The sequence below is a fragment of the Azolla caroliniana genome, unplaced genomic scaffold (genome assembly GCF_043228905.1).
Source record: "Azolla caroliniana isolate FFs.n. ecotype wild unplaced genomic scaffold, voAzoCaro1.0.p SCAF_9, whole genome shotgun sequence".
Taxonomy (NCBI): Eukaryota; Viridiplantae; Streptophyta; class Polypodiopsida; order Salviniales; family Salviniaceae; genus Azolla; species Azolla caroliniana.
Window position 1 is genome coordinate 10,950,495 of NW_028230444.1, and position 25,085 is coordinate 10,975,579.

The window sequence follows — 25,085 nt, forward strand, 5'->3', positions numbered from 1 at the left end:
AGAAGCGAGCTGAGTCAAGTATTGCTTCGTCATTTGCAACAATAGATTGGGCCTCGGTGAAACAAACATGGCTCACTTTGTTGAACTCAATATCATAGGTGTGGTTTTCACAATGTGGAATCTTCCAGATCAGCAAGGAAGTAGACAGAAGCATAAATCAACGATTTCATGCATAAGCAAGTCCAATGTTTGTGAAGTGCCAATAGTTGAAGCAAACACCATGTATTGCTGTTTTAGCACTATATGTTATGAAAATTGAAGTAGCACTATAATGCTACCAAATTTGTTTCAAGGAGCAATAGCTTAATGTTAAATGCTTCCATCAACGATTTCATGCATAAGCAAGTCCAATGTTTGTGAAGTGCCAATAGTTGAAGCAAACACCATGTATTGCTGTTTTAGCACTATATGTTATGAAAATTGAAGTAGCACTATAATGCTACCAAATTTGTTTCAAGGAGCAATAGCTTAATGTTAAATGCTTCCATTAACATTAAGCATATTATAGAAGAATTACCATTAGTAGCAAGCCTAATGTGAAGTGCTTCCATTAATATTAAGCACATTACAGCATTGGTAGTATAGAGCACTAATTATTGATTATGTTTCTAATATTAAGCAAATGGAAATAAAAACGTACTTGAATTATAGCAATCTAAAGAGTCATTATATATAACATTATGCAAATGAATTACGCTCTTATCTATGTATGCAAAAACTTGGCACTGATATCAATCTAGCATGAAAAATTGTAAATTTGTTCACACTGTATAAGAATTAAACTTTATTGGTTCATGCTCTACACAAATGCAAGCAATGCCCTTGATCCTGTGCAAATGATGCCAGTTTATATACATAAAAAGAACCATCTTGGCATTAACGCCCACATTGAATGGAGGCCAAAATGAACTATAATTTTGAAGCCTTTCCCTAATTTTCCTACCAGAGTTTGATCAAATTTATGGTAACAATTGTGAACTTTTTAGGATGCCTTATATTAGGAATGTGCACTTTGATCATACGGCATGGTAACAAAAAGCTGTCCACGAAGAGTAAATACTGCTGATGTTTGACTTGCATCAACTGGTAGTGGCAAGTTAATGATCTACATGAGATATAAAACGACTCATTAGAAATTCATTTGAAACATGAATAATCAGAACCAACAGTTTCTTACCTTTTTGAATGAAGTGAGTCCCCATGGATTGTTTGGTTCTTCTGGCTCACCTGCTATGATAAGCTGGCCCCCAGGTTCGCATTGTATTCGTACCTGTAAATGTAAGTCCTTAGAAACCCAACTTTGTTTTTCAGTATTAAACAAAATCTTACCTAGCCTTGACCATAATAGAAACTACCCTTGAAGTCCTAAACAGTTGTGAGAGGGGAAAGGACTATGCAATGGGCAATCTAGGCACTGTAAGAATCCGTGTCGAGCAAACTGTGACCTCCCAACAGATTGTCAGAGACTGGCTAGTTCAATTGGAGTAAAACAAAGATGATCACTATCACCCACTCTCTTCAGTCTCTATGTAGATGAAGTATCTGTTGGAGGGTGACATCCCCAGAACTAATCTCTTTGTTGTACACTCCCTTTACACGTTTCTCTCTCTAGATCTACTTTATTCCAGCATTTACTACTGCGTTCTTTTTCTCCACTCCACAACTAACTCATTATGTAGCTAGGGGGATCCCTTTTCATAAATGCATGGGTTACAAAACCCACTCTTATTTCATATTTGAAGGCTTTGGGCCTCTAGGAAAATTATATTTCTTGTTTTACATTATCATTAAGGTTACAACTGTTTGTAACAGTTTGTTGGGGTAAAGTCCCTAAATGACCCCTTATAGTGTGTAAATGTGTATAGGACTATTTATAAAGGCCAAAAGTCACTATTTTCATTATTGTTTGGACCAAGTTCAGTGTGAACTTGGCCAACCCTAAATGGGTCATATAAAACATAAGTTAAAAACGTTTGGATCTCACTTCAAAAGTGAGCTCATCCAACTACTGCTCTCTCTATCTTTTCTACCATAGCTCCACTGTTGCATCTAAAGAGCCTATACTAGGGTGAATCCTGAGTATTCCTCAGCCCTATTGACATCATTCCTAACCCTTAAAACTGGTATCAGAGCAGGTTTAGGGTTTCAGAATTTCTGCATAGGTGCTGTACAGCAAAGAAAAAGTGTTCAGGTCTCTTTATTGTGTAGCTATGGCATCATCTTCCTCGGATGTGAAGAATCTATTTGACATTCGACGATTTGAGGGAACAAGTTTTGATTTGTAGAAGGAGAAAATGCAAGGAATTCTTTTTTGGAAGGATTGTGACAGGGCATTGGAGGCAGAAAAACCAGAGAACATGTCAGAAGATGCGTGGCAGATTTTAAAACAAGAAGGCTGTCATATATATTAAGATGGTTGTTAATGATGAGATTTTGGTAGATCTCAAAGGGTTGGTATCTGCTTCTGAAATATGGGCAAAGTTGAAGGCTACATATGAATACAGTACGCATGTTAATCAAGTACACCTAATGCGAAAGCTTGTTGGCATGCAACTGGATGAGTTCAAGAGCAGAGCTGAACACTTGTCCTTGTTTACAGGTACCTTATCACAACTGCAGGACTCAAGAATGGCTCCTTTTGATGACAAGCTCAAAGCCATTTTCCTACTAATGACACTACCTGCCTCATGGCAGACATTGGTAGTCCCATTGTTTAATAGCCCCAACTTGACCTTTGATGGTGTTAAGGGCTCCATACTCAATGAAGAGATTAGGAGAAAAGCAAGTGGAGAAGGTGGCAACTAAATGACCCCCTTATAGTGTGTACATGTGTGTAGCGTAGTCCTATTTATAAAGGCCAAATGTCACTTATATTTCTTGTTTTACATTATCTTTAATCTTACAACTATTTGTAATAGTTTGTTGGGGTAAAGGCCCTAAATGATCCCCTTATAGTGTGTACATGTGTATAGGCCTATTTATAAAGGCCAAAAGCCACTTATCACTTTTTTTGTTATTTTTGGGCCAAGTTCAGTGTGAGTTTGGCCAACCCTAAATGAGTCATATAAAACATAAGTTAAAAACTTTTGGATCTCACTTCAAAAGGTGAGCTCCTCCAACTACCTCTCTCTCTATCTATCTTTTCAGCCATTGATCTACTGCTACACCTAAAGCCCCAAGTGTTCCTCAGCCCTATTGACAATTTCTAGCCCTTTCAACTGGTATCAGAGCAGATTTAGGGTTTCAGAACTGTTGCACAGGTTTCTGTACAATGAAGATAAGGTATTCATCACAAAGAACCTTGCCCCAAAGCTTTGAGGAACTTGTTGGGTGTCGCAACAGTCCATAACAAGCTGTTTTTAGGTGATATACAAGTTAAAGCAGGTTATTTTCAGCAAATTTATCCATATATTTCTGCAAAACAGAGCCTAAAAATTGGGGCTTTTGCTCCAATATGCATTGAAAAGCTGAGTATTAGCTTTATGTATGCTCTCTGAGGTCAAAAACAACAACATTACTTGATTTTTAGCACAGATTAAGGTTCTGAAATTCTGTACGCAGAAAATTTAGAGATCTGTTTTTGTGCCCGAAATTGCTTATTTTTGGCCCAAATTGCTCTTGTGACCTTTTGGAGCTGTGGTGCACTGTTTCTTGAGGTTAGTCTCTGGTTTTGGTGCATTTGATCTAGAATTTCAGCAGGTTGACATTTTCATTGTGCAACTATGGCATCATCCTCCTCAGATGTGACGAATCTATTTGAGATTCGACGATTTGAGGGAACAGGTTTTGACTTGTGGAAGGAGAGAATGCAAGGATTTCTCTTTCTGAAGGATTGTGACAGGGCATTGGAGGCAAAAAAACCAGAGAACATGTCAGAAGATGCATCGCGGATTTTGAACAAAAAGGTTGTCACATATATTAAGATGGTTGTTTCTGATGAGATTTTGGTAGATCTCAAAGGCTTGGTATCTGCTTCCGAAATATGGGCTAAGTTGAAGGCTACATATGAAAACATTATGCCTGTTAATCAAGTACATCTGATGTGAAAGCTTGTTGGCTTGCAGTTGGATGAGTCTAAGAGTGCAATTGAACACTTGTCCTTGTTTACAGGCACATATCACAGCTGCAAGACTCAGGAATGGCTCCTTTTGATGACAAGCTCAGAGCCATTTCTTGCTTATGAAACTACCTAACTCATAGGAGACATTGGCAGTCTCGTTGTCTAATAACCCCAACTTAACCTTTGATGGTGTTAGGGGTTCCATACATAATGAAGAGATCAAGGGAAAAGCAAGTAGAGAATGTGGCAGCTCAGCCAACATGGTTAGAGGTAGGACAGATAAGAGAAGTAACTACGTACCCATAAACAAAAGTAATAGCAGCAAAGGTAAAAGCAATGATGTAACATGCTATCAGTGTAGCAAGAAAGGCCACAATAAACCTGATTGCCGCTATTACAAAGCAAAACTCGAAAGAAAGAAGAATTCTGAGATAAGAAAACGGACAAGATTGATGCACATGACAATTAAAAGGACAAAGAGAAGGCCAATTTGGCCTCTAATGTAATCATAGGGGAGCTATCAAATGTTGAGGACATTTTATGTGCTACTTTTTCAACTGATGATACTTTGCATATGATGCCTCTCTAAATGTTCATTAACAAGACATGTGCATCACTAAGAATGATCTTATTGATGCTTTGCTGACGATCAATGATGCATTGGCCCAAACACGGACAGTTAATTCTAGTGCTTCATATTATGTGACTCCTATCAAGGAGTGTTTTTCTACTTTTATTGCGCGCAACCATGGTCATGAATACCTTGGAAATAATTATGCATGTTTTATTGAGGGTATTGGCACTGCCTATTTCTACAAATGGCACTAATGAGCTGGTTTTGCATAATGTGCGTTATGTACCAGGGATCAAGAAGAGTTTGCTTTTTGTTTGCATGGTTATAGCATTCTCTTTGAGGAAGGATCATGGAAAATGACAAAAGGTTCAAAGCTGATTGTGAATGGCACAAAGAAGGGAATTCTTTATTGCTTACATGGAAATGCTATATCGGGCAAATTTATTGCTTTGGTTAAAGTTCACTCCCATATGGAGTTGTGGCATAAGAGACTTGGCCATATGAGCCAAAAGTGTCTCACTAGGCATTGTAATCTAATGAAGCTTGATGCTATAGGCACAAAGCTTAATTTTTGTAATGACTGCCAATATAGAAAGCAAGTGAAGCGTTCCTTTTACTCTGGTACACGTAAAAATATCTTTGTCCAAGGTTGAATACATGAGGTTGCCTATTATGATCGGCATAAAAACGCGCTCTATCTTGAGTTGTTTTTGTATTATTTCATGCAATATGCAACATATCTTGCATATCCCGAAGAAAGTTTTGCGTACTTCGCAATTCATCACGATGTATATTAACATCAATCGGGGCTCGTGGCTAAAAACCATACAACAACATAAAAAGACTATATCCTATAGACGTATGCTTGGAGCTGTTATAAACAAACTCCGAAATTGGGAGATAATGTTCCCACTTTGTTGGCTTTGCACCAACATATGCCCGGAGCATGTCCTCAATAATTTGATTTACTTATTCTATCTGTCCATCGGATTGAGGATGATCCGTGGAGCTCATGCTCAATGTAGTTTCTAACTTCTTAAAGACTTGTATCCAAAAGTTGTTAGTAAACCCATAAAAACGAAATAACTCATCAACGAATTGGTAAGCCAATTCAGGAGTTGTTACCGTGGTTTTAGTAGCAATAAATCACAACAACAAAGATACCATTTTAGTTACTTGATCAACCACAACAAAGATAGCATCATGGCCTTTTTGGGTACAAGGAAGGCTAACAATAAAATCCATGGATATACTTTCCCACTTATTGTTGGGAATTTCCAAGGGATGTAAAAGTACAGCGGCGTTAAGTCGCTCGATTTTGTTAACTTGACATTGGTGACATTTAGTCACATAACTATGTATGTCAAGACACATCTTAGGCCAATAGAATTGAGTGGAGATGAGAACGAGTGTGCGATGTATTACAGGGTGCCCTGTTGAGGGTGCATCATGGCATTCAAAAAGAATTCTCTTTTTGACCTCAGGCAAATCTAGAACACAAACCTTCCCATTACAATAGAGCAGACCATTGTTTGCAATGTGGAAGGATCCCTTCGAGGATGTGGTAATGTTTGTTCCAAACTCAACTCTTGCCCAATATATTAAAGTATTCCCTTCTCTTTCTCTCTCTCTCACTATCTGTGTCTCTGTCAATGTCTAATCCTCTGTGTTTTCTGCAATGTCAATGTCTGTCTGTGTTTTCTGCAATGTCTGTCCTCTATGTTTTCTACAATGCCTGATCCTTTGCGTTTTCTGCCAAATCTGATTCCCTGCCTTTTCTGCCAAATCTGATTTCCTACATTTTCTACAATGCCTGATCCTTTGTGTTTTTTGCAATGTTTGTCTGCATTTTCTACAATGTCTGTTCCTCTGTGTTTTCTGCCCAGTAAAAATTCCTTGAACCTATATTGTGAATGATTTAGAGAGACCTTTAGTGTCAATGATTGCTCGCATGATAAGGAGCAAAGCATCGGTGCCACACAATATAATCCGGGCAGAGACTATAATAACCGAGCCACTATTCCGATCAGTGACATTTATCCAACGTCTTTGGGAGCTCCCTAAGCAAAGATACCCAAGGTTGGCACTTATGTCATCAAGACAACTGGCTGAAAATGGAGACACTCATTGTTGGTATGTTGAAATGCAGCAATGGTTCGAGTCACATGGCATGAGTATAAATGCACTACCCCCCTTCCAATATAGTTTGGACTGTCCCCATCTAAATATGACCAAAGCAGAAAAGAATAGAGTGATCCGAACTGATATTATTAACTTGGAAAACAAGATAACATGGATCAACCCCAAAATACCACTTGGTACAAAGATGGCCCACTATAAGACACTTCTTACATACATTGGAGGATGGATTCGTCATCAGGCCACCTTATATGGACATACATCTATCCTATGCACTGCGTAGCGTGATAGGGCAGCTGCGAACTTCATCACATCAGCTACAGATTGAGGTAGGCAAAGATATACACAACTACCTCTAGAAGAGAGAATTTGCCAATTGTGTCATCAAGGAGTGGAATCTGAAGAGCACTATGTTTGTCATTGTAGTGTCTTTTATGAAATCAGAGGGAGATACCATTGCCTCTTTAAACAAGGCTTTGGCCCACTAGGCAAGGTAATGGAATATGAGGACCAACGATGCCTAGGACTTTTCTTGCTAGAGCTCAAGAGAGATCGGGAAAAGTTGTTGAAGAATACAGTCACACAATCTCATCCACAAAGAACAATCACAACTTTCTTTAGCCCCATCATTCCTACTAATGCTACAAGTCAATCACGGGATACACAAAAGGGCTCCAGACCAAGACATAACAAAGGGGTTACAATTGATCGGGCAATGGCAATTTGCCGTGCACGTGGACCCTAGCCCCATGGACCACGACCTCAACACCCTTGTCATCGACAAATAAAAGCCATTATCCCCCGCCATCGTAGGTGCTTCCCTCGCTTTGGAGAAATTTCCATTTGGGATCAACCTATGCTAGAGATCTTCCAAAGACAAAAGCTACAACATACCTATCTTGAGAATCTCACATGTGCCAAAAACTAGATTCCCTCGTTTCTTTTCCTTTCATCTTATTTACTTTTATATTTACTGTGTAATATTTATTTTATTTTGATTTGTTCTCAAAGACAAGACAACACTTAACATGTAATCTCTTATTTGGACTTATAGGCCATTTTGGCCTCTTAAAAGACGTTAATATATCTTTCTTTCTTTCTTCCTATTCTCTTCTCTAACTTCTTCTATATCTCTCCATCACATTCGACCATGAAGTTGCTTCTCTTGCTTTAAAGACCTTTCATCTTGAATCAACCCATGTGGGAGGTCTTTCATAGGCAGAAATTTAAATCCATCTAAGCTCAGAGTTGAGGTGTTAGTTAAAGAGATTATGTGGTATATTCATAAGATTTGTCTAAGTTTGTTGTTCTCAAAGATGCAACCTTCCATTATGTTTCAAAGGCCATTTCAGTCTATTAAAGTATGTTAATATTTCTCTCTCTGGGGTATCAAGACACTTGAAAGGGGTTGAATGTAGCTACAATACATGATCTGGGCCACAGCCCTATCACCTTTTTAATCAATAGTAAAAGGCCACTATCACCTATCACCAAAGATACTTCCCTCCTTTCATAGACCTCTCCATCTTGGATCAGCACATGATGGAGATAGCTCGAAGATAAAAGTTTCAGTCTATTTAAGCTCAGAACCTTGCATGCTTAGCTAATGAGACTCTTTGGTACCTTATATTTAGTTATACTTACTTTAGTTTGTTGTTCTCAAAGACGAAAAGTTAATTTAATATGCAATCCCTCGTTTGGACTTATTGGGCATTTCGGCCTTCTTAAAAGGCATTAATAATTCTTTCTTTCTTTCTCATGCATAGCTGGCATCATAAAATGCATTGAAATAGCTGGAGAATGATACCTCTTCTCGAACCAGTCCTGGGATAAGAGCATAAACCTCAAAGCAATCATGCTGTTAACAAAAACAATGTTTTTAGCACTTGGTTGAATCAAATATAAGACACTCAATTAAGAGTATGATAATGAACTAATTAGATACGACTCACAGTTTTATGCACAGTTATTTTGACCCAATCAACTTTGGGCCCTTCATCAGTTACCCATATGTCATCACCATTTGATGAGCTACGACCATTAGATTTCCAAGCCTGCTTAGCATGTTGTTGCTTTATGGGCTTCTTTTTGTGTAAGGAAAAGTAAGAAGGATCACTTGTGTCCTCCCAGTTTTCATCTTTAGTTTGTATAGTACAGTCTATATATGGTGTCTTTGAGCCCTTGTTATGCACATGTCTTTCCAGATTAGATGCTTTCTTCTTCTTTGGAAGACCTGTGACAGGACATGAGCATCAGAAAAAATGTAGTGATTCATATTTCTAGCTTAGATTTAGGAAAAGTTTGACATACTCATTTTCAGTTGTTTTGATCGTTTTGACGAACCCTGTCCTTTTTCTTGCTATACAACCCCCACAATAAGCAAAAGATCATGGATGTAAGAAATGACTATCATATTTAATAGAATGGTATAGTGATGTCACCTTAACAACATGGTCTCCTACATCTCCATTTCCAAAGATATGCTGAGAATGCCATCCTTGCATGGCTCTTGATGCTGCATCTCTTCTGGCTCGTCCTAAACTTGAAGTAGATGGTTGCTGAAAAGAAGAATAAAGGCTCTTCTGAATTGAACCTATATTTTCAGTCCTACAACTACTAGTCATGATAAAAGAAATATGAAAATTTTGTCTTCCTTCTGGTCGAAAAATAAATGTGTATTTATACCTGTGAAGCGCCAGGCTGGGAAGCACTGTTTAGAACTTCTCCTGGGACAGTTTGAGATGCATTTGGACTTGGGAATATCCCATGCATTTTGTATCGTTCATAGTCAAGCAAGGCCTGCATCGCAATAAAAGGAGGAATAGATAACAATGAAAATAATGTATTCTCAATGTGTAACAGGCTGCAAATGCACCTTACATCTAGAATGTTAAAACAGGCTACATTTGCACTGTTCACTAACTTAACATCTGGAAGAATAAAAGCAATAGACTCACTTAAGACAACCAGCATCTGGAATTCAAAGATCAAGAGTTGCAAAGAACGATGATGTCTAAAGAGCAGAACCTCGTAGTCAAGGTCAACAAAGTAAGAAGATGAAGCATTAGTTACATCTTACACTCAAAGTCTAGACACCAAAATAGAATTTCGATCAGCTAATAGGTAAGAGAGCTAAACAGAAGTCCAGGGAGGAGAGAAGTAAGTGAAGCCAAGTCAAGGGACTTTCAATGAATGTTCAATCTCAAGGTGGATCTCTCATATCTAACTTCTGTCTGCTGGGTGGACCAACAAAACCAAGCCATGCACCAACTAACCACCACTGGAAAGTAGCTATGAAGTAAATTGAGGGGATGAAGCAAAGAGCTGAAGAGGAGGTCTTAGATGATGCTAGCAGATGAGGTTTCCATGACACAATAATGAGCAGTTCAAAAAGTAACAATGACTGACAGTTGACTCAGACACACGAGGCTAGAAGACAATATGTTATAGATGGCATCTGGCTAGACCACGTGAAGAATCTTCAACAAGCAATGTTCAATCATAAACATAGAGAAATCTGACTAGGCCAAGCTGAAGATAGCACAAAGCACTGCAATATCAACCTGAAAGAGTCTAGAGGGCTACCACATGCCAACAAGAATAACAAAGGAGCCCAGATTGAATCCCTGCAAAGGGTCACAAGGTTGCAGATCAAGCTGAACTGGTACGCAGAAACAGTGTGGGAATGGTTGAAGACAAAGACTAAAGTTCAGTCACAGACTTTGAATGGGTCTGATGGAAGCTACATATTGATGATTCTATTAACAGACTTTTACATGGCCTATGGGTTCATCTGTTACAACCATGATAACATGTGATATCTCATAGAAGAGCTGAAGTATGAATTCCAAAATAATCTACTAAGTCAATGATAAAGCTACAATGGTAGAAGGTGCTGAACAAGACTATCGAAGAGCTCCATGATGCTCCATGATTTAACGTGCAGTTTTAGAGTGTGGTAATGCTAGAGCATCTCTATGGATAATCCTAACATGTCTACCACAAACCTCCGCATAAGGAGTTACTCCAAAGATCCTAGTGGGTGATTTGAGCAGTGAGTGATGATGAACTGTATCTAGCTACAGTATCTCTCTCCATCTCTATTTGGACACAGGTATCACAATTTATAAATCTGTGGCTCCCTTGAGTGTCAAATCTTCACTGACATTATACCTGTTCTAGATGGATTTGAGTGTTGGGAAACATGTCCCTCTGGATGGGACGTGTAGGACAGCTTGATCCGGACTAGGACTAGGAATCGGATCGTCCGGAAGACATCCGATAGGCATCTGGAAAGCATCCGGGAAACCGATTGGGCCGTAGCCGATTAGAGGCTATATTTGTAAATAGCCCATACAGTGTATAAGTATAAATACACTTAGGGTTAACATCAGAAAAATAAAAGAAGTTGTAGTCGTTGTAATTGTAGACTGAGAGTTGTACAGTGTGGTATTGACTGTACTAAGTGTGAGCTAAGAGAGAGAGTGTGTGCAACTGTTGGTAAGACAGACGAGCTCGAGGTTGTTGCCTGTGAGTCTCTTGTATCCTCTCCTGATATAGTAGAACAGTTTGGAGTCTATGGACTCCCGTGGTTTTTTCCCCATTTCAGGGTTTCCACATTAACATCTTGTGTCCTTGTGTCAGTGCATCATCTCTGTATTTCAGTTCTTTGTCTTTCTCTCTTGTCCTTGAAGATCGGTTGTGGCCGATCCCATATTGAACAAACCGGTATCAGAAAAAGGCTCATAACCTTCAAGCAATAGGAATATGGACTCATTCGGTGGGATGTTCAAGCTAACCAGCTCCAACTACTCAGTCTGGAAGTCGAGGATGAGAGATATGCTCGTTTGCAAAGATCTATGGCTGCCTATGCAGTTCAGGAAAGGCAAGCTAGACAAGATTGATGCATCAATGTAGGAAGTCATGCACCTAAAGTCAACAGCATACATCAAATGCTTTATAGACATGAGCCTATACAACAAATTCAATGAAAAGACCGAGGTTGATGTTCTTTGGAAGAAATTTGGGTTCATGTTCAAGAACAAGAACATTGTAAACAAAGTCTCCGTCTTCAAAAGGATAATAAGACTGAGATATCCGGACGGCTCGAGCATCACGGAGCACTTGAACGCCTTCCAATGACTCATTTATCAGACCACCTCTTTAGATGTACCTCTGGTAAACAAGGTACTTGCATTGTTGATGCTGGGATCCCTTCCGGACAGCTAGGAGACACTCGTGGTGACCCTGGGTAACGCCGGACCACAAGGGAAGCAGTTGTCTTTGGAGATTAAAGTCGAGCTTGTTGACGGAAGAAGCTCACCGGAAGGACAAAGAGTCTATATCCGATCATAAGGCCCTAGTCATAGAAGGTGACTCCAACAGAGGAAGGGGCAGCCAGAAAGTCCGCAGAATAGGGACAGGTCCAAACCGAGGTTGAAGTTGAAGGGAAGGCTCACATGCTTCTATTGTGGGAAGCCAAGACACTTCCAAAAGAATTGACGGCATTATCGAAAGGTCAAAGGGGGGGCTGATGGTGTTGAGCCGAAGAAGATTCCGGACAGCAAGAACACCTCAGCCATCGCCATGGGCGAGGAGGAGTTGTTGTTCATCAATGAACAAAACGGAGTAAACCTCGCCGGCAAAGAATCGACATGGGTGGTCAATTCCGGTGCATCGTTTCACCCGACCCCCAACAAAGAATGCTTCTAATCCTACACATGCTTCTATTGTGGGAAGCCAGGACACTTCCAAAAGAATTGACGGCATTATCGAAAGGTCAAAGGGGGGGCTGATGGTGTTGAGCCGAAGAAGATTCCGGACAGCAAGAACACCTCAGCCATCGCCACGGGCGAGGAGGAGTTGTTCATCAATGAACAAAACGGAGTAAACCTCGCTGGCAAAGAATCGACATGGATGGTCAATTCCGGTGCATCGTTTCACCCGACCCCCAACAAAGAATGCTTCTAATCCTACACAGCCGGAGATTACGGCTACGTAAAGATGGGAAACGGCGGTGCATGCAAGAGTGACGGTATCGGGGATGTATGTTTGCTAACAACGACAGGTTGCAAAATGGTATTGAAGGATGTGCGCCATGTTCCGGACATCAGATTGAATCTGATATCGACCGGACGGCTTGATGACGAAGGTTACAATGGTAACTTCCGAAATAGCACATAGAAATTCTGCAAGGGAAACCTGATTGTGGCCCGTGCCCGGAAGCAAAATACATTATACGTGATGCATGCATGACTAAGCCAAAATGAGGCAAACATGGCAGCCGACACAGCCAGTGAGTTGCGGCACAAGAGGCTATGCCACATGAGTCAAAAGGGGATGCAAATGCTAGCCGAAAAAGAACTCCTGTTGGAGGTGAAGAAAGTGCATCTGGACAAATGTGCCGATTGCCTGGCCGGAAAACAAAACAAGGCTGCTTTTCGCCCTAGGCCTCCGATGAGGAGGAAGAATGCTTTGGAACTCGTACATACGGATGTATGCCAGGTTGATGCAAAGTCACATGCCGTTGCAAAATACTTTGTGACCTTCATAGACAACTATAGCTGGTAGTTGTGGGCTTTCGTGCTGAAGACAAAGGACCAAGTGCTGTCCGTCTTCAAAGAGTTCCAAGCAAGAGCGAAAAGAGAATCCAGACAAAAGCTGAAGGCTGTCCGGACTGATAAAAGGGGTGAGTACAGAGGTCAGTTTGAGGAATACTGGCAGTCTCAAGGTATCCGGCTGGAGTATATAGTGCCGAAGACTCCAGAACTAAACAGAATGGCCAGAAGGATGAACCGGACCGTAATGGAAAGAGTTCGATGTATGTTGGCACATGCAAAGTTGCTGAAGACCTATTGGATTGAGGCACTGAAGACGACAGTCTATGTAATTAATAGGTCCCACAGAGGGTGTGCCCTTCGGTGGTGATATCCCATAGAGGGTGTGGACGAGCAAAGACGTGTCCTACCAACATCTGAGGTGTTCGGTTGCTTATCATATGTACACATTGCCAAGGACTGGAGAGGAAAGTTGGATCCTAAGAGGGGGAGCCAGAAAGCTTCAAGTAAGCTAAGGGAGATACCCACAACCGAGAGTGGTTGCATGCGATGCAAGATGAGATGGACTCTTTGCATGAGAACCACATGTACGAGTTGACCAAGTTGCCGAAAGGGCACTTCGGAACAAGTGGGTATACAAGCTAAAGCCGGGAGAAGGCGGCAATCTGTGGGCTCTCCTGGTTTTTTCCCCATTCCAAGGTTTCCACATTAACATCTTGTGTCCTTGTGTCAATGCATCATCTCTGTATTTCAGTTCTTTGTCTTTCTCTCTTGTGCTTGAAGTTCGGTTGTGGCCGATCCCATATCGAACATTGAGAACATTAGTAGATCAATAGCAGGAAGTCTCATGGGGCCAAAATATTCTATGAATAACCTGTGAGTATGGCCTGTTATCAGCTCTTGTAATTGTAACTCCTGATGTCTGGCAATAGGAGAGTCCTTGCTGTCTCAGGTCAGGGGCTCTTATAAGCTCTATGAATTGCACATGGATCATAAAGAGGGTGAGGCATCTGTCTCTGATGACTTGGTAGGATGAGCAGCTGTAAGTGTAATGGTATTCTGTTGAAGATAAGGGAAGGCTTGCAGGATGGTGAGCTCTAAGGGAGGATTCAGGAGTTGTCTATTGATCAAACTAGCAGGCCATGAACAATAACGGATGGAACAGATTGAGAATTCCTGAAGAGCAGGAAAGCAGCAGAAAGAGATTATAACTATCGGTAAAGTTTGAAATAACTCCCACTGGACACAATCAGCGATTATGTATAATCCATCATAAATCTCTCCTCCATAATTTCAACAACCTGCTCTGCTGTTCCAAAGTGCTTACAGTTTTTCCATTGCATAGAACTTTTTCGATTCTAGCTGATTAATATCCTTTCTCACACACTAAGCTAGAACCTATTTCATCCATGAACGCTAGCATCATAATGTACAATAATTTTGACTTGCGAAATTTAGTAAAAAAGGAATATAATTGCAACACTTACAGGCATTCAGTTCATCCATGAATTGAACATATCAAAACAAAATTTAAATCAAAATCCAGTATAAATTTCCCTGTCTTAGTCATTGAATACCTTCTTATAAAACCCATGAAATGACCATGATACAGTTGTACATGACCTGCAAATGCAAAAGTTGACTGTTTAATAAAATGTCGTGAGTGAGAGTTCTAATAACTTTATTTAAATGTATTTCATTATCTTAAATGTTACTTGGGAGGTTTGAATGTATCGCCAACTTGACGCCATTGTTTACCAACAGTGACCTTCATCCAAAAACGAGTTGTTGTAAGAGCTTAGTTATGAATTTCAAGTACTTTCTAAGTCTCACATCTCACGGATCTGAACCTCTACATACCATTATATCAAAATTAAAAGAAATTGTTTCAATTTACTGTTGCTACCAGCTATAAAGCAGAGAGGGCATGCGGGTAAAAGAAGAGCTGAATGAAGTGTGTTGGATGGTTCGAAGCCCCTATATAAGAAGTCAGGAAATTGTGGCATGATTGCAGTTAATATAGATGGTGAGACAGTTACTGGATTATGGAGAAAACATACCAGATTGTTACTCTCTGGAGATAAAAACAAAGGAACACTGAATCTGCAAAATGTTTGGTACAACAGTAAGGAAGTCAATTTTAGCGTGATATTTCGGACTAGAAATGTATTGCACAAGAATGAGGTCCACACAGCCAGTTACACATTAGCATCATCTTGTTCAAAGCCCTTGGATGTGCAGCTCTTTGCCACTAAGTGGATGTAGGGTCTATGTAGATTATACCGAGACTGATTATATCAGTACATAGACTTTAGGGTTCTCTGACTCTAGATTTTCTATGCTATACTGAGATTCATTCTAGGTCTTGTATAAGATAGGTTTCCATGTTTCTCTGATTCTAAGGTTTCTACAGTATTATTGCGTGTGGTTACCATATCATCTGATTGTTGGGATCATATATATCATACCGAAATGAGGTTTTGTTACCACACATTCATTAGGAATTTTTGAACTAAACCAAGATTAGAGATATGTGGATCATGCATTAATCATGCTATTAGGAGAAAATTAATCATGCAATGCCTCAGTGGAACCAGAGCACCGCCTTGTGCCACCGAGTGCACTCAAGTATTACTATGGAGGACATTGATGTCATTCTAGAGAGACCAATGCATGAGGAACTTGTGAACAGTAACTTATTTCATTTCATAGGTTTCTTCAACACACCTCAAAGAAACCTATTGATTTACCGTTAAGTGTAACTTGTTTCATTTCATTGGTTTCTTCTATACACCTTATAGAAATCTATTAATTTCCCATTTGGTGTGTAACTTATTTTATTTCGTAGGTTTCTTTGACACATCACACTCAATGTAATTTCTTACATTTGTCATTTTTTTAGTTTTGTTATTAAATCTCGCTGGATGTAACTTATTTGGTCACATATTTAATTTTTTTCTTTTGAAGATGTTAACTCTAACTTGAACATGTACCATCTGAGCTATCAGGGCGTGTAAGTAACGGGACATTTTTCTTGTCAGAATCTTGACCTGTGGAAGAATACATGGACAAAGTGTTTCCTTTGGTTCAAATGAACATTGTGTGTAAAAAGATGATGAAAAACAAGAAAAATAGAAAACTATAAAAATGCCAAGGCTGCAAATATATAATTCACCTTTGCTCAGAAATGCCAAAATGGTCAGGCCCAATGACTGAAGAATGGACCCATGCAATATTAAATCTGGCAATAGCACAAGGTTTCCTCAAGACTCGTAAGATAATTGAATCAAAATCCATACATCGAAGGCAATAGAAATCAGCTCATCAATTATCACAGTTATGGTGTAATCTTGTATGGTAACATCTAGACAACACTGCTGAGCATCAACCCTGTGAAGGCTGAATTACACAGCAATAGAGTTGTGGGACAAGCAATTTTCCAACCAAAAGACAACACAATTGATCATGGTGTTTGTCTCTAAGTCATCGGCAAGTTGATATATAAGACAACCATTGTATTGTTCAATAGATTTCAAGAAATCTTCCAGCACAATCCTATGGGATGATGCAAAACGTGAAGTGTCAACACACAGAAGTTGCAGTGGCCTGGTTATACCAGCAAAATAAAGATGCATGTTGAAGACAACAAATAGAGACTTCTCTGGAAAGTTCATGGGCACCATAGGAGTGAAACAAGAGTTCTTCTTATCATTTACTCTATGTTAACATAGTGAATTCCCCGACAAAGAGATGGAGCAATAAGTACATATGCTTTAATTGCATGATGGGATAATGCCTATGACATTGAGTATTAACACCATATAATGCTTGTGTGCCTATTGAAGATGTTAATGGAGGGGCAAAAAAGATGTCGAATGGCAAAGCGCTAGATGCAAAATTAATGACAAGTGAGCTCTTGAAATGGACAAGACCGCAAACTCGTCAATGGATAGCAACTATCATGGATCAAGGTATCAAGCAAGATTGGCTCATGAATTGGATTAAACCAATCCATAAAGGAGGAGATAAAAATTTTGTATCCAACTATTGAACTGTCATGATTTCCTCAGTTATGGCCAAGTTATATAGCACTACCATGGAAAAAAAGATTAGGTTACAAGCTGAACATCATCACAAATGAACACTTATTCAAGCAGGCTTTCAACCAAAAAAATCAACTGTCGATCATTTGGTTACATTAAACGAGGCTGCAAAAGAATAAGGATCAGATGACCCAAAACTCATGCATGAGCTAAATTTTATACTTCTATACATAGTATGAGCCATACGTACTATATGTGCATTCGCATTCGTGAATGAGTGAAACATTCGCGTAAGAAAAACAACCTCAAAGAATGATAAATACCATACTTTTGGATTAACTAGTTATTATGAGGTAAATAAGCCTTCAAAATGAAAAAAAAACATTAAAAATATGGGAAAAAAAAAATACAAGAATGTTTGAATAACATTCGCATTCGTTTTCCAATGTAGGAAAACGAATGCTATGCTAGACGAACACGAATTTTACGTACTATGCTTCTATATGCCAAGGATGTTGTTTTATTATGATATAGTTTGGATGATATGCAACACGTACATGATGTATTGCACGCATTATATCAAATCACTGAGCTACTTGTTAATGTAGAAAAAATAAAAATGATGGCAACAAAGGCAATACAACCAAGATACTACCCCACTTTTACATACAAAGGACCAATTACAAGTGTTGCAAAGCTTCAAATATCTTGGCATTAATATCCCATCAACAAATAGGTGGAATGTATGACATGAGTCTAGACTTCAAGCAGGTTGGAATATGTTTGAGAATCAATCCAACCAAAGTGAGGCTCAAGGATGGGAAGTGAGATTGATGCTATTCAAGGCTATGGTGATCGAACTGTTGCTTTATGGGGTGGAAATGTGGGGTGGCAGTATCTCACTTAGCGCACGGAATGAAACATAGAAAATCCAAATTTTGTTCTTATGTAGACAATTGTGGGTAAAATCCTCAATATCCTATCTTCTCATGCCATTAGAAATAAGGGCTTGGTCTATAGAGGTCCTACCCATGCAAAGAATATACAAGTATATTACAGAAGTCAAGAATATAGGCTAAGAATGCCAAAACGTATCCAATGTGCCATACTCATATGTCCACCAAGAAGGGTGATGAGCACATATGAGCGTGAAATATTTTCAAATAGAGAGTTTGTACTGGCAAAGTAGTAAACCCATTTCTTTGAAAGGAGTCACATACAAGAGGATATCTTGATTTGGTCCCATAGGTCAAGATCGGTCTTCTCATGGACAATAAAACATCTATTCTATCCTACATATTGACCTGCATAAGGAGAACGTGAAGAGAAACATGAACCAAACATATGAAACAAATGGAGTACCCGACACATCAACATGCAAAAACATAATAATGACCTGGTTATACAAGCAAAGAAGATGTAGGTTGAAGACAAATAAGATTCGTTAGTCTCTTTTTATCTTATTTAGTTGTATGTTTACATAGTAGCATTTATTTTATTTTGATTTGTTGTTCTCAAAGACAAGACAACACTTAAGATGTAATCTCTTGTTTGGTCTTATCAGCCATTTTGGCCTCTTAAAAGATGTCAATATATCTTTCTTTCTTCTAGAGAGTTCATGAGCATGATGGAGTGAAACACAGATTCCTTTATCACCTATTCTATTTGGTCTACATATTGACCAAGTAGAAGAGTTTCATCCAAGAACCCTTCCTTACAACTTACAAGAATGGATATCACCACAACCCAACATCACATATTTGAGAGCATGTGCCACTGGATTTAACTCCAAGGCGGGAGATTATACAAATAGTGATGCATGCATGGTGCAAACTCTGCTCATGGAATGAAATAGAGAAAGTTCAAAACAAATCTCTATGCCATCATTAAGAGCACAACCCCATCTTCTCTAATGATTCTAGCGATGAGACAAATTCCAAAAAAGTTTATGTGTCTACAATAACATATTGAGCACAAACACAACCCCATCTTCTGTAATGATTCTAGTAACCAGAAAAATTCCAATACAGTTTATGCTTCTACAATAACATATTGAACGTAAGGACAAAGCCTCTAATTCACCTGTCCAAGGTGTTGTGAATGCTTACCACAAAAAACCAAGGAACTTTTCTTCCATCCAGGTGGGCTTAAGACATCGAGAAATGGTTTTCAAGATGGCATATTGACAAATATTTAGATGCACACAGAGGAAAAGAAAAAGAGTGGAGAACATAAGCCTATATTTTACACAGCCACATTAGAAGCCATCTAGAGAACAACCTAACATAGATCGAGAACTAATGCAGCCACATTAATATTCAATATTGGGAAGTTACCAATGAAGATTCGCCAATACCAAAGCTCACATTGGGGAACCTAATACCAAAGCAAGCAAGATGTGCCATCACACTGACACACGCATACTCACGCATTTTGAAAATGGAAATTGGGAGTTAGCTGAATATTGAGCAGAAAAAGAGAATATGTGACATATGTGGCCTCAGCATACCAGAAATAGAAGAATGTGTCTCTTCGTAATCCATTGCATATGAGGACATCAGGCATGATTTTTCATGAATTCCTACAAAGTTGTACTTGCTTAATGAAGACAGAACTATTGCCAATGGCACTTGGAATACTTTTTGCCTGTCTAAACCACAAAATTCAACTCATCGAAAATCTAAACAATGTATTAAGAAAACAAAGTTAGTTTTTCATTTTACTTTTACTTTTCTTTTACCAACACAGTGGCTATGCAACACTCATCTCATACAGAGTAGCTATGCAATTTATGCTTGTAAAACCATCTCAGGTATCATTACCAATTGTAAAGCCATCTCATGCAGTAAGTTCATTATCATGGATCTTCCAAAAGCCTAGAGCTTTTCTTTCTGCTCGGTAAGGATAACCCAAAGTAACTCATATTTATAAACATGATTTGTCTCAGAGGACGATTTTTCCCTCTAGTAGACATTACTATATTTTTTAAATCTCTCTCTCAACATACACACATAAGAGCAAATAAAAGAATAAACTCACCGCATCATAACCTCCTAGCCTTACCACCACTCTCCAAAGCCTGCAATGAAAAATTAAAGATGGTGTGCTAAAATAATTGAACTTTCTAGTCTTCACACCTAAAAAATGTCTCTTTATATACATAACATAAGCAATATGGTATTAAACTGAGAAACTATAACTCTACTCTATACATTCAATCCATCACATCAAAAGATTTACTTGAACATGTTAAAACTAATTCCCTTTGTGTATGAAATAGGGAAAAACATAATTCCAACTATAAATTCAACCAAACAATTCAAGAAGCTCACTTGAGACAATTCAAATTCTCCCCATAGAATTTTGGGTGTCGATATTCCATCTTTCTTTCAGCAAAGAATTTCTCCAGTTCATGAACAAATTCTTCTTGCTCTTCAGCAGTTCCATCATCTTCCTCTGGTGGCCTTTGCAAAAAACTCAATGAATCGTCTTCATTTGCAATGTCTTCTTCTTCTTCTTTTCCAACCTCAGCTTCTCTCAATAATTCAAGATCGTCATCTTTCTCCATCATCAGATCCTCTTCTAAAGGCAAATGAATGGCAGGATCATAGTCTTCATTCATGATCATGTGATGATCTGATGGTTCACGTTTCGCAGATATATCCTCTTCTCTCTGTGCATATCCATACTCCTCCTCCTCCTCTTCTTCTTCATCTTCTTCTTCATCATCATCATCATCTTCTTCTTCTTCTTCTTCATCTTCTTCTTCATCATCATCGTCATCTTCTTCTCCTCCTCCTCCTCCTCCTCCTCCTCCTCCTCCTCCTCCTCCTTCTACTTCTCCTTCTGCTTCTTCTTCATTATCTTCATCTTCATCTTCATCTTTATCGTATATTCCTTCTTCATCTTCGTTCTTCCCTTCTCCTGCGTCATCTTCATTGTTGTCTTCTTCTTCTTCTTCTTCTTCTCCTTCCTCATCCTGGTCCGAATTCTGAAGGCCTTTCTGCAAAGAATTAAGCTTTCTGCTTGTTTTCTGATTGAAGCCTAAAGACGGCTCCAGATGTGAATCCGAAGCTCCCTTGTTCTTCAGGGCTTCGATTTCTTCATCCTCGTCCTCGTCCTCGTCTTCGTCATCCTCTCGTCTTCCTCCTCCTCCTTCTTCTCCATCTTCTTCTTCATGTTCTTGTTCTTGTTCGTCGCCTTCTTCTACATCGTCTGCTACTTCATGTTCACGACTTGGCGATGGCGATGGCGATGGCGATGGCAAGAATGAAACATTGTCCATACCAAACACTCCCTCGCTCTGTGTTGCGGTCACACAGAGTCAATCACAGTCACAGTCGCTCGCTCACTCAGAAACAAAGAGAGAGGAGCCTAGAGAAGTATGAAGAAGGGAAAATAGAATTAAAATGTGATGATTGATCGTTCTCTCTCTCTCTCTCCATATCATAAACGAAAGTAAAAGAAAGAGAAAGAAGGTTGGTTCCTCCCTCACCCATCATGTCTTGTCCCAAAGAGAGTGAGAAAGAGAGATTGTGTGTGCGCTTCATTACGATCGCGTCAATTGGTCTTTTGTTTCCGGGTTAATGGATGGAAATGGGCTGTGCACCACCACTGGACCATCATGTATGTCCATGGCATCTTCAGATTTTGCCCTCATGAGATATGTTTGTCAAGGATGCCCATTGTTACTCACCTCTTGTTGGTGATGTATTCAAGCATGCAACTAATGGTGATATGGTGGGTCTACACCTTCCATCTGTGGACAAATGGTGGCACGGGGTTTGGCGGATAATTCTTTCATGGTTCTATGAGCCTCACGTGAGAATCTTGAGAAGGGGATGCTCGTATTGGATCCATTTGCCTTGACATCTGGTTTGCATGTTAATTGGAGGACTTCTTGCCTCATCTCATGTACTAAGAGTGTTTTGGAATGTCTAAGATGGTAAGGATCCATGGGTAGTAAAGGCTTTGTATTAGTAGTGACAATGTTAAGTATTCGGCACTTAGCACACCACTCGTGGAGAGTGTGGCACCAACGAAGGACAAAGAGCTCAACTAGCCCCCCGAGCAACATAACTCCTGAAGCTACTCCCAAGCAAGTGGTTGCCCCTAAAGATCTATGGAACCTTGACTGGCATCTCCAAGATATGGTGCAAGAACTAAAAGCCATTGAACAAGAAATGCAGTTGTGGACATCACAACTTACCAAAGATGACCAACCTGACTCACTCATGCAAGATTTTGAAGCCACATTATCCAAACAAAAAGTGGTGTATGTTAGAACGCAACAAAACCTCAAGCTCCTAGAGGGAACAATGCAAAACCAACACGAGACCCCCATCTCCACATGGATTAGAGTCTAATCTTCTCTCTAGCACAACAAGAGGCAACTCCCAAAGTGGGCAAGCCCAAGAAACATCACTTCCAAGAGTTCTAGATACTAACCATGTGGCAAACTGTTGAGCGGCAAGCTCAACCGGAGCCGGATCGTCTGAATAAGCTTGAGCCGGTAAGCGAGAGGAATCGGTATGCCGGTGAGCAACCGAGCCAGTAAGCAGTAAGGACCGGTAAGCAAGAGGAGCCGATATGCCGGATCCAATCCATAACTGGAAGCCTAGTATAGGTTAGACTATTAGGCAGTTATAGTCTCGTAGTTAGTGTCAGACGCTCGTGTGAGCATTGAAGTACACCGTACTTCTAACAGTCCCGTGTGGACTTGTATAAATAGCGCTGATGAGCGTGTTGTAGATACAGAGCACAGAGTATTAATATAATCTTGAAAAATAGTGTGTTTTGGTCTCTAACTCTCTGTCTCTCCCGCGTACTCTCTCTCTCTCTGTGTATTGTTCTTTCTAACGCTTCCGCAAGCAATCTTTTACATGGTATTAGAGCGCGTGGGTTGAGAACCTCTGTTGCAGACATCTACGCTTGTGAAGGAAACCCTAACAGATCGGAAAACAGATACAAAAGGAGAAATGGACAGAGGTATGGCTACGTCACTCCCGGTGGAGAAGCTCGACAGAACCAACTACGCATCTTGGTCATACAAAATGCACTAGTACCTACTTGGGCATGGCTACTGGAGTTATGTCGACGGAGTGAACGACTCAGCACCAGAGACGACACACAAGGACTTCCCAGTGTGGGAACAGGCGGCAAGCAAGGTGATGTACTGCTTCGCGTCCAGTGTCGGTGACCAGCTGCTCAGCCATATCCGTGACACCAAGACACCGAAGGATGCTTGGGGAAACTTGAAAAAGGTCTTCGCCGCAAGCACCACTGCTCAGAAACTGCAACTCAGACAAGAGTTGAGCAATGTTCGACAGAAGAACATGTCGGTGGCAGATTACACAGACCGGATCAAAGGGATCTGTGACTCGCTTGCCTCTATTAACGTCACCGTAGAGGAAGACGAGATGGTGCAGGTCTGTTTTGGAGGCCTGGCGTCCAAGTTCGGAGCTTTCCGGACTGCGGTTTGTACAAGGGAGAATACGCCCTCATTTTTCGACTTACAGTCGATGCTCCTTGTAGAGGAGAACCACGCCGGTGCAGCTACCAGTGCATCCCAAGACAGCCGGATGTTGTACACGGGAGCGGATCGGTCCCGCAGGCGTGGTGGATGAGGCAGGTTGGCACGCAATGGAGGCGGCCGGCAAGAGCAGGAACGAAGGCACAGTGAGCGTGCCGACAACAGTTCCGGGACTTCCACAAGCAGAGGGAGTCAAGGTGGTGCCGGAGGCCGGCAAGACAAACCCGCTACGGAATGTTGGTATTGTGGCAAAAAGGGCCACAGGGAAAGCGAGTGCTGGAGAAAGCGTGCCGATTCGGACAAATCCGGATCCGGCAAGACCGGTAAGGAAGGCCGGCAAAGCTCGCACTACGCAAACGGATCGGGAGGATCCAAGAACGGTAAGGGGCCAGCCTTGGTGATGAAGCACAAGGCAAACTCAATGAAGAAGACCACTTCCAAATCGGAGGAAGTGTGGTACGTTGACTCCAACGCATCGAACCACATGACGAGCCACAGGGAGTGGTTCTCCTTTTTGGAGAAGCCGGATCAACCGGGAGTTGTCGAAACCGGAGACGACACTCCCCACCTGATCGTGCACGTCAGAGAAGTCCCTTTGAGCCGCGTCGGACAGAGGGGGAAGCTAATGAATGTATGACATGTTCCAACGATCATGAAGAACCTGGTATCGGTCGGACAGATCGTTGACCAGGGGATGCAAGTGCGGTTTACGCACCTCGGGGGCTTCATTGAGGATGAGGGTGAAGTTATTGCGCAAGGGCGTAGAGATGGGAGGATGTTTATCCTCAACACCAATGATATCGGCACCGCAATGTTCGCCAAAGGACAGAAGGTCGAGTTGGATATCGACCTGTGGCACAAGCGGATCGGCCACGTCAACTACCGGAGGCTTCAAGACCTGCAAACGGAACAAGTCGTTTTCAGTTTGCCGAAGTTTAGCGGCCGGAGAGCCCAGATTTGTGAAGCATGCCAACTCGGGAAGCAACATCGGCTTCCATTCCCCACCGAAAGAAATCGAAGCCGTAACAAGCTTGATCTTATCCATTCGGATGTGTGGGGGCCGGCACAAAATGTTAGCATTGGCGGGAGTCGATATTTCATCTCCTTCATCGACGACTACACGCGGCATACGTGGATCTACCTCATTGAGCGGAAGAGCAAAGTCTTCGAGTGTTTCCGG

General features: G+C 40.6%; 1 protein-coding gene across 1 annotated transcript; it reads right to left on the reverse strand.

The window, feature by feature from the left end:
- Positions 1 to 764: 764 nt before the first annotated feature.
- Positions 765 to 21,757, reverse strand: LOC147860164 (uncharacterized). The gene is made up of 11 exons (XM_087324373.1): positions 20,706 to 21,757; positions 20,413 to 20,452; positions 15,046 to 15,098; positions 14,908 to 14,953; positions 9,459 to 9,572; positions 9,215 to 9,331; positions 9,084 to 9,132; positions 8,726 to 9,006; positions 8,581 to 8,631; positions 1,178 to 1,270; positions 765 to 1,105 (listed from the first exon to the last, which is right to left on the reverse strand). The coding sequence occupies exons 1-11, from the start codon at positions 21,656 to 21,658 to the stop codon at positions 998 to 1,000; spliced, it is 1,905 nt and encodes a 634-aa protein (XP_087180499.1). The 5' UTR covers positions 21,659 to 21,757; the 3' UTR covers positions 765 to 997.
- Positions 21,758 to 25,085: the final 3,328 nt, after the last annotated feature.

Bases quoted from the DNA above. Each gene is read 5' to 3' on its own strand.
- LOC147860164 (XM_087324373.1), bottom strand. From the start codon at position 21,658: ATGGACAATGTTTCATTCTTGCCATCGCCATCGCCATCGCCATCGCCA. The intron at 15,099-20,412 runs GTGAGTTTATTC...TTTTGGATGAAG, and splicing joins GGCTAGGAGGTTATGATGCG to GTCACTGTTGGTAAACAATG. The intron at 1,271-8,580 runs GTATCATTCTCC...TTACATTTACAG, and splicing joins CAGGACTGGTTCGAGAAGAG to GTACGAATACAATGCGAACC.